This window comes from Nanorana parkeri, unplaced genomic scaffold, assembly GCF_000935625.1.
Source record: "Nanorana parkeri isolate BGI_ZX_2015 unplaced genomic scaffold, ASM93562v1 scaffold33, whole genome shotgun sequence".
Taxonomy (NCBI): Eukaryota; Metazoa; Chordata; class Amphibia; order Anura; family Dicroglossidae; genus Nanorana; species Nanorana parkeri.
The window spans coordinates 2,992,165-3,002,807 of NW_017306301.1; the positions used below are offsets into that span (position 1 = coordinate 2,992,165).

The window sequence follows — 10,643 nt, forward strand, 5'->3', positions numbered from 1 at the left end:
ATCAAATTTTGAAGCAGTTTACAAAAGACAGTGAGAGACACACAGAGACAGAGGGGGGACCCAGAAAGGGTGAACTTACATTCTGATTTTCACTTGCAAAAGAAGAAGACTCACAGAGCAATTGGAGCAAACATATAGTTAACTGAGGGCTGCTGCAAACTTAGAACATTATTTCATTTTATCCATAAATCCCTAGTCAATAAACAGCAGTAAAATTCACCCCCGGTGGATCAGCCTGCCTAAACTTTTCCCAAATTCTGTTTCTAAACCAATAACAAGCTACACAACTCTGTCACTCTGTTTATTACTAGATGTACTGCCTGTGTCCTTTCTACAAAAAAAAACAAACACTGTTAATGTAGCCATGCACTTTAAACTATCCCAGCCTGCAAATAAGAAAATGCATTTAGAATTATGCTATTTTAAAACTCCTTTTATAGTCTGACCAAGTAGATCTATGTTGCTCTACTGACAATAAACACATTAAAACAAAAAGGAGGTACGAGATAAAACTGGCTGTATCTTTTCTCTTCCACAGAGATAAGTGTGCTTACTAGCAGCCTAGAATTGAAGCCTGCAGTGTCTCTTGTTGCCTGTAATGTGCAGGCCTACCTGAAATTTTACATTCTTCTGCAGCAGAAGATAGGACAGGCAAGTAAAAATAGCTGAAAACCAAAACCTTAAGGGCCTTGCACTGTGGCAAGAGGATCACAGTGGGGTCATTGCTATTTACATTGAAGGGATGTCTTACATAGCCCTGACAGGGCTATAAACATTCAATTCAATAGCCCAAATGCCCTCTCTTCAAAGGCAGCATAGCAAAGCTAGGCTTAAATAAAATATATACCTTACAGAAATTTACTACGAATCCCTGAATGTAAACGCACCAGGGTTTTAAGCCCTGATATATCTGAATTAAAAAATATAACTGTTGCCAAAATAGCCCCTGGTTAATAAGAACAGCAGAGCATGGTGGCACTAGATATTGTCATAAAGCCAGACCACTATTTATTGAGTACACCGTTCAGGTGCACAGTGTGAGCTAAAAAAAATAATGACACGTGTATATTGCTATTGCAGCAATACAAATAAATAAATATATATATAGATATAGATATAGGAGCAAAATGTGATTTTTACAACAGTGGGATCAAATGGTGATAACAGGTTCAAAAAATACACTGCCAGGTTAAACTAAAACACTCACTGTTTTATTGAACAAATATACGGTCACATTACACTAGGACTGTTCATAGCATTTTTTACAATGTAGTCTTTACCAAAATAAAAAATGATGAAATACAGTAACAACAGCAAAAGGGGTCTATCTACCGACTGAGAAACTCTAGTCTTTAATATTGTCACAGAATGGATTTGCCTTAAAATTGACAGATTCTGACTTGATGTGCTGCTACTTATAAGCTGATCACATAATAACAGGATCATTATTATTATTATTATTTTCGTATATAAAAAAAAAAAAGATTTCTTCACCTCCGTGGGATTTGTTCTAGCATCGTTAACACTCATTATTTTAAATATTTAAAGGACAAAATTGCAACCCTGTGTTTTTCTTTAAGTTTAGGAAAATCACCTAAAACTGAACATCCTACCTGCCTCAGAAAATAAATTAAGACAAAACTGCCATAAAACAAACAAACAAACAAACATAAAACAACACTTAACAAAAACCTGATCCCATGCACTGTGACATGCATTTAAAGCCTGTTTGATGATTCAAAAGACTTCAGTTTTCCAACGCACAAGGGAAAAAACACGACAAGAACCAAAAAATATATATATTATAATTATTATTAGATTCTATAAATACTCAGTCTTTTGTGTGTAGTTTTTTTTCTGTTTTGTTTATTTGTAGTGTATTTATAACCTTGTAATATCCTCCCGCTGGTCCTGAGCTGAGCTTTGCGTTAGATCCTCGTTGGGAGCAGAATTAGAAGCAATGATGTTGCTGGACGCATTAGAGGAGGCAGAGGATCTGACTTTAGTGTTAGGTAATCTGTGGTCTTTTTTCCATTTCATCCTCCTGTTCTGAAACCAGATCTTGATCTGCCTTTCCGAAAGACACAACGAGTGGGCTATTTCAATGCGCCTTCGCCTGGTCAGATATCTGTTATAGTGAAATTCTTTCTCCAGTTCCAAGACTTGCTGCCTTGTATAAGCAGTTCTGGATCTCTTGGGCTCACCCCCAGTGTAATTAGGGTTCACTGAGAAAGAAAGAAGAAAGAAGAGAATCAGGAGGACAGCCATGAAGGGGGAAAGGAGAAAGAAGACAAGAGGAGAGGGAAGAGAGCAGGAAGGTAAGGGAAGGCACACTGATTATCAGGGATTGAAAGATAGCACAATCCCTGAAGAAAGGCGATCTGCTAAAATGCCTTGTAAATTCCTCCAGTTCTTTCTGCTCTATTAGAAGGGGATCCCTTAGCTCCAAACAGGCTGAATTATTTATGCACCCCTTACAAAGCTATAGGACTTTTTCCCTCTCTCTCTCTCTCTCCCTCACACACACACATACTCAACATACAGAGCAGAATGAAGCACATGGCTGGAGCAGCCCAGACAGGCTTGGCTATAAAATTTATGGTGGGTGTAATTACCCATTCGTAGTCGTAAATCCAGTTCAATTGTGCTAACCCAAAGACTCTTTGAGCTTTAGAAAAAAAAGGACAAAAAAAAAAAAGAGAGAGGTTAAGGGAGAAGAAAAGTTTCCTACCAGTACTGACGTGTATTTTCTTCATCCAGGGGTACACTATAGGTTGTTTAGTGGCTGTGCTGGTAGGATGCTCAGGATTTGCCTGGTTGCAAGCTGGGGGTGCTGGGGATGGAGTGGCAGAGGTGGTAGTGTTGGTAGGAAGAGCTGGTGTTGGATGTTCACAAATCTGGGGTTTGCCTACAAGGTGGTTGCTTTGAGGTTGCCCATGAACCCTCGTGTGTGTGGATGGGTTTCCTGGACCCTGGATGCTGCTGGCACAGCTGTACTGGCGCTCTGTGTAGGCTGTTCTTGGAGGGTACAGTTCCTGGTGATGATGCTGAAATCCAGTGTCCCTGGACCGGCTATAAAATTCCGGACTGTGATCTGGTATATAGTTATTTTGCGAATATTCCTCACATGGAGGAAATTTCGGATCGATGTAGTTAGAGTCCATCAAATACGAACTCATGATCATTAATTTCTGGAGTGGAAAATAATTTTTCTCGCTTTGTCGTTTTTCTGCTCCATAAAGCCCTCCTACTAGCTGGCGACCCCGTAAAGTTACTTTCACCATGTGACTCCACTAGCCAATCACAACCTGCATCCTAGTCCCCGGATAAGGAACCAAAAGCTTATTTAAAATGTAATTTTCCCTTTCCATGTTTGTTGTTTTGTTTTGATTTTTTTCCTCAGGAGCTCTCACACACTGATGAAGCCCTACAGCTTTGTATGCGTTTTGTATGGGGATTACGAAAGGATTTACTGGCAAATACAGATAAAGGGAGATATAGAACTGAATGTGCACATTAAATGGATACTAGAGGTGGGTGGAGAATACTCACCTCCTCCCTCTGTAAGAAAGGCATACACACAGAAACATACACACACAGAATAATGCATAACCTCCAAACAGGGGACCTTTTGCCTTTTTTTCCCCATAAAATGGTGCAGACCCATTGATCCTGTGTACCTACCATATGGTCCACTTTGCGAATCCAGGGTGATCGCTTCCATTTCAGGAGATTCACAACCGATCCACATTCAGGGTCCCTACAATGACAAAGCGAAGAGTCAGAACCTGGTCAGAAAAATAGGAATGCCAGGACCTCTCTATACAGTGTATTATAGACACGTAGGTATGGGCTTCTACAGCATAGCCATGCACATGAGTGTGTGTATGTATATATGTACAGTATATATATATATATATATATATATATATATATATATATACACAGTGTATATATAGATAGATAGATAGATAGATAGATAGATAGATAGATAGATAGATAGATTGATTTACAATACCAGCCTTATGTAGGGAACCTGGAGTAAATAAAATCACTTATCTGTGCAAAACTGCCTTCTATTTTCGTATCTGTACCTCTGCAACAAGAAGGAAGAGGTTAATTCACAACATACAGCAATGGCATTAGAAAACATATGAGGGCTGGGGAGAATTACATTAGATCAATTTGGTTGTGTGTTCCCTGGTGAAGCTGGTTTTATATCACCATGTGGGTGTCTTTCTTATTTGGATGGATGCTGTGACTGTGCAGCCAGTTGACCAGCAAAGTTCATAGCGCCTTGTTCCCTGTATCCACACTCCTGGCAACAGCTAATGCCTCCTAAGCAGGATGGATAATGTCACTCAGTACCTAGTGCAATAACACGGCTGCTAAGGATGGAGGACCTGGTCTGCCAATGCAATTTTCATCGAGAATGGGGGCCCATCGTAGTTTTCTTCTTAAGTAGACAAAATGACTGGAGAGGGACTCCTGTTCTGTTTGCACGAAGCCTCTATTTCACACATCCTACTTCCAGCAGATAATATAGTGCTTAAAAAAAAACCCTGGGAATTTATGTAAACATTTCCAAGCAAACAGCTATTACAATTAGGTATTTTATCAAGAGCTTAGATTAGGCATTAAAAATGGGAGTGTAGATATCTGATTGCTCCCCTGTTCAGCTTGATAACAATTATAGCATAGAATCATAGCTTGTAGGGCAATGCCATATTTTACTTGATAACAATAAAAGTGACACATAAAGTTAGCTGTTTATGTTTTATTTATTAGACTAAATGTGCCAGCGGTGGTGCAGGCTTTAGGTTCGTTCTAACAGCTTTTATAGGGCAGTAAAAGGCTATAAATCAGCCAGGAGGATTGTACTGGTTGGGACTTGCTCTTTTGCGGTGGCTGTTCAGTCTTTATAGGAAATGTAATAATGTGTTATTTTATGATTATTTAATCTACACCTTTAATCCACTCCTCCCACCCCCTCCCTTCTGCTTCTCTCTCTCTCTCCCTCTTTTTCTACTACCCAAAAGAGGGGAAACTTAAGTCAACATTGTTCCTCTGTGCTAGTAACCACTTACAAGGACTCCTGAATAAAGTGGTGCAATAAACACCAGGGATTTCCCACTATTTATTCAAAGTGCGAACAAAAAAAAATTAAGTTGTGAGCAGAGGTTCGTAGCATCACCCATATACCCCCCTAGAGACGAATCTGTGACTGCTGTCTCCACACAAATTCGATTCTACAGGGTGCATATAAGCGCCTTCTTGGTATCTGCAACTTTTATGAGGGGCTGTTTAATGAATGTGAATTAAAAGTGCCATTATAAAGCCTCAATGGATATAACTTCATCCAGATGTGAAGCAGCATGCTGTTATTATGGTTCTCTGTTTCCTAACTACCCACTGGCTTGTGCTTATATAAACACTTGTAACTTTCAGGAGGTAATGTGGCTAGATTTACATCCATCTGCTGGGTTCCTGGATGTCACACCCGTAATCATGGCACATAGCTGGCGTTGTTTACGTGCTCGAGTTTCAGGCTCTGTCTTCTGGTGCCGATTTACTAAATGGCTACTTTCTACACAGCTAGGGACAACTTGTGTTCCCATCAAGGGGTCGATTTACTAAAGTGGTCATTTTGTTCACTGTTAAGTGTTCATCAGGTCTACAATTTAAATTTTGTAATATTCTGTCTGTGTATTTGATGGTAAAACAGACAAGGGTAAAAATTAATTCTTCAGTAAACCAGCCCCAAACATGCAGATAAGTGTAGGGACCTTTTTTGTAATGGGTGATTCAAAGGAGGCTGAATGCAATGGATCAGTGTAAAATTACCCTTTTAGTACATCGCCCCTATTACATCTACACACACTCGCAATAAAGGCTACATAGCTGAAATTCAAAGGAGGCTGAATGCAATGGATCAGTGTAAAATTACCCTTTTAGTACATCGCCCCTATTACATCTACACACACTCGCAATAAAGGCTACATAGCTGAAATTCAAAGGAGGCTGAATGCAATGGATCAGTGTAAAATTACCCTTTTAGTACATCGCCCCTATTACATCTACACACACTCGCAATAAAGGCTACACAGCTCTAAGTGAACAGAATAGAGGTATGTATAATTCAAATGTATTCATGTAATCGCAATACAGTGGGTTATAGAACTAAGCCTTATATCAGAATAACTATGGCTGTAATAAAACCCCCTAACAATATTCTGTTAATGTATTTGTTATTTATTCTATCACAAATAATATACTGAGATCTCACACAAATACAAGGCCTAACTGATTATTTTAGTTAAATAGTTTATTTGGAAAGCATGCTCTTACTAACCATAACCACTTTAACCCTACGACAATGTAACTTGGCAACTCCTTGCTTTTCCCCCTGTTACAATCAGTATGCTAGCATACTAATATATATGTTTATGCTGGTTCTTAGCTCAATCACAGGGCTTTCCTTGCTGTAACAAATATGGCCAGTTCTTGTCAAGCCATTTCTCTTTCTCCAAGCTGCTTTCATTAACTACTGAGCGTGCCTGGCTATGGGTAAGGTGCAGAAGTGGGAGCCACATCTTAATGCAGAAAGCAGCATTAAATAACACTGCTGAGCTTTGTATGAAGGAGAATCAGCCCAGCTGTGACGTGAACTGGGGATGTGGGGGCACATGGAGGAAATGACCCAATTTATTAATACACCAGGATAAAGGGAGTCTATTTATAAACAGTTTGGACTGAGTGGCAAAACTTACAAGTAAGATAAAAATAAATGTTTTCTCTCTCTCTCTCTCTCTCTCTCTCTCTCTCTCTCTCTCTCTCTCTCTCTCTCTCTCTCTCGCTCTCTGTGTGTGTTTTACTCTCTCAGTCTCTTTCGCTCCCTCTCTCTTTCTCTCTCCTAGATCTCTAGATCTCCAGCTCTGGTCCTCTGGCTTTTTGTTGAGGCATAAAAAGCCTGGAAAATTATGCGGCTGTGGAGTTGGTGAAACATTCTCAGCACAAAGCGTCTTTTTTGACAGTTCCGAAGAAAAATAACTGTCTATTGTCCCCAAGGGTTCATTGAAGGTGCTATTACCATACTGACCGTTTTGGTAACCTGCACCTCACGCAATTAGCAATCTGTGCATGTTAGAAAAATGGACTACAATCTACTCTTTCTGCTTGGCATAACAGCAAAACCCTGACGTCTGTCCCTCTAATAAGAAAACAGAGATTCTCTTATTTTGTTTCTTAGCAATGCCAAACGTCAGATGCAAAGATGCTCATCACTAATCATTCTAAGTCTGGGTATCAGAAGCATACGTATATTATGTGTTCTATAAAACTAATTGGTATAGACATTTTATTTTTAATTCATTTCTTTTTTGTTTTAATATGCTTTCAAATGGGAACTAAGCCCATCTCTACCAAATGTAATAAAGAGGACAGGTTGCTACACCCAGATTTGCAACCATTTGTCTTTTAGATCGTTTTATTTTTCTTTCTCTGAAGAAACAAAAAAAAAAGAGCAAATATTTATTCCCTCCTCCCTTGTAGGAGAAAAAAAAGGAAAGAAAAATTAAAAATGCATTTTGTGTTTGTAAGGAGAATGCAAAGATTATTCCACTCCCATAGTGGAATTCAATTTTCTTTAAATCTCGTTTAAAGTGGGCTCTTTTTTCCCCCTCAAAGTGCACGCATTTTAATACTGGTTAGACAGCGTGACCTGAATTTCACCTCTGTTGCTTGACTTCCACCAATAGGTCACTGCCACAGAATATTGATGGTAGAACTCAGTTGAAATCTGTCTCCGCACAAATGGCCTTTAGATCTTATAGCTAGTTCAATAACTAGTTATAATGTAGAAGGGAAAAATGGGAGCCAGAGGCAAAGTAATTTGATGTTTAATTTTTATGCTCAAGGAAAAAAAAAAAGTCGTGTTTTTTTTTCTGTCTTATTTTCTTAAAATAAAAAGAAGCTCTAAAAGCATATGTGGCTCGTATGTGGTTTGAATGTATACAGAAAATGTGTGTGTTGTTAGGTTTGTGGGGTGCACAATGGAGGCACAGTTCATCATGAACTCTGCAAGGCTTCATTTTCATTAGACTGAAACCCAGCTAGCCACTTGCTGTGACACCCTTCTCCTCTTCACATGCCACTTACATATAGATTATATGACACAACGAAGGTACGTATGTTAGAGGCAAATGAGGGCACTTTTTAATCTGACGTTAGAGTGTCAGGAAGGTAGAATTTTGCAGATACACTTGCAGGGGATCTTACACAAAAATTAGAAAAACAACAGCTGGCATCCATAGTCCTGTGAAAATGCAGATTATTTAAAAATATAAAAATAACATGGTATGCAATGTATTGTTGTAAAGGATGTTTCTTTATTTACACACACACACACACACACACACACACACACACACACACACACACACATATATATATATAATGTTTTAGTACAGTTATATATTAGAAATTTAAACGATGACAAGTTGAAAATACTTTCTTGTATGTGTGTGTGTGTGTGTGTGTGTATACACACATATATGCATATATGTATAATGATAGTATTACTAGTACACACACATATTTACGCACACACAGTGGTATTTTATGCACATTCATCGCATCCTTATTACACATATGTATTTGGGGTTTATTATCATGGTTGCTACAGAAGAGAGCAGCATGTATTCATATATAGTGGTCATTATTTTAAATAAAAGGTGCCATAGACCTCTTCACTATCCAGCAGCATATAGACTAAGCCCAATTCCAGCCAGGTATACAAACTGTTTGCATTCAGGACAAATGCCCAACAAGCACTGCACCTATATGGGACCAAAACGGTAATGTATGCATGTTGTTGTTATTTTAATTATGTTATTTATAAGGATATTTGACGATTGCAAAAGTGTAATGAGACAGAAAGGGGAGTCTGTGACCTATATCAGTATATGCCTATTAGGCTGTTGTTATGTGTGTGTGTGTGTGTGTGTGTGTGTGTGTGTGTGTGTGTGTATGTGTGTGTGTGTATGTGTGTGTATAAGGGGTATTTAACCCTCCTGCCTCTACAAGGTAAACGTTGCTTCTAGTATTCTGGCAGCAAATTAAGGATTTCTCTCATCAGGTTTATCAGTAATTTGACTCCTGATTTAACAATCACAATCGTATCTGTGTACTTAACAGGGAGTATCACTAGGACTTATCTTTACCACCCCCTGTGACGAAGGGGTTAATTTTAGAGTGGACTGAAGTGGTTCTCTTTAATAGAACAGTAGAGAGTGTTTGTGTAAAATGATAAGGAGCGACGTTCACCACGGTCCGCAGCCGATGACCCTTCTTATATAAAAATTACCCTGACCCTGCTGAATAAACAGCACGGCTATCATACACAATCAATACTCTCCTAGAGATCAGGAGATATTACCTCCATAGACTCGCTTAGGGGGGCAAAAAGGCGTTTGAAACACAGGTTGCAAACGAGCAGCTTTCTCAGCTACTATTGACAGATCAGGCAATTGAGAATCAATTTAGTGATAAAGCTATCCTCTCGGGATGTTTATGCAGATATCAGGCTGAATTTGAGGGCAAATAAAGGTCTCTGGAGCTGAGTTATCATCAGCCCTGGAATTGTGCAAGGTGCCGGGGCGGATAAAGGTCTCAGCTGTCCATCAATGCTCCACCATGAAGAGAGGACAGAAGCAAGCCTTGCCCAGGGACTATCGAACAACTCATAGCTCTAGATCGCTCCTTTGATCTTCTAGTGGCCAAGTGCCTTGTATAAGCGTTTATAAACACTGATACACTCTACTTAAATACTTAACAAAAAAACTTGTAAACACAGATTTTTTTATCAGTAGCTCAAGGGCACTGATCTCACCGAAAAGTGAGAGTACAAAAACGTTCGTACATTTCACAAGCCTCTCCATCCGTTGCCCACCTTTTGCCCCTTTGTATCTTTGAAGTCTCTCCTACAGTCTAAATACACGGAAAAGGGAACCCTGTAAGGTGATTTTCAATATTTACCAAGGGAATGCTGTTTTCAGAATCAGCTCCCTCCTCTTTCCTCATTCTTTCCTTGTGGACAGGACGCCACAAAATATAGCCCAGGCTTAAATAATCGTCATTACTGAAGTCACTGAGGATCCTGCCTTGTCTTGTGAGGGGATTTGCCAACTTTCCAGGGCTCAGAAAAACACTCCTTTCAATAATGTGTCAGGTCGTTCTATAAGGAGTATAGTCAATAATAGTCTTTTATGACGCCCTTGTATCTGTGGTGACATCAACTGAATAAAAGGACTGATGAGAAATTTAACTTTTCTATGTTTTGTTAGAAAAGAAAAGTTCAGATACTTAACTTCTTCTTTCTTTCTTTCTTTCTTTCTTTCTTTCTTTCTTTCTTTCTTTCTTTCTTTCTTTCTTTCTTTCTTTCTTTCTTTCTTTCTTTCCTCCCTTCCTTGGCTCTCTCGTCTATTTCTTCTCTGTTACCTTTCCCTATCCCTCTCCTCTTTCTTCTCTCTCCGCATCTCTCTCTCTCACTTACTCTTTCCCTCTCTCTTTTTCCTTATTTTCCTTTCTTATTTTCTCTCTCCCTCTCTCTCTCTCTCTCTCTCTCTCTCTCTCTCTCTCTCTCT

The 10,643-nt window shown here is 39.1% G+C and overlaps 1 protein-coding gene across 1 annotated transcript; it reads right to left on the reverse strand.

The window, feature by feature from the left end:
• Positions 1–1,839: 1,839 nt before the first annotated feature.
• Positions 1,840–3,387, reverse strand: HOXC4 (homeobox C4). The gene is made up of 2 exons (XM_018568920.1): positions 2,732–3,387; positions 1,840–2,225 (listed from the first exon to the last, which is right to left on the reverse strand). The coding sequence occupies exons 1-2, from the start codon at positions 3,282–3,284 to the stop codon at positions 1,882–1,884; spliced, it is 897 nt and encodes a 298-aa protein (XP_018424422.1). The 5' UTR covers positions 3,285–3,387; the 3' UTR covers positions 1,840–1,881.
• Positions 3,388–10,643: the final 7,256 nt, after the last annotated feature.

What these genes read in the sequence shown, in the direction of transcription:
- HOXC4 (XM_018568920.1), bottom strand. Translation starts at nt 3,284, where the DNA reads ATGGTGAAAGTAACTTTACGGGGTCGCCAGCTAGTAGGAGGGCTTTAT. An exon ending in GAAAATACACGTCAGTACTG is followed by an intron (nt 2,226 to 2,731) that starts GTAGGAAACTTT and finishes TTTCTTTCTCAG; the next exon opens with TGAACCCTAATTACACTGGG.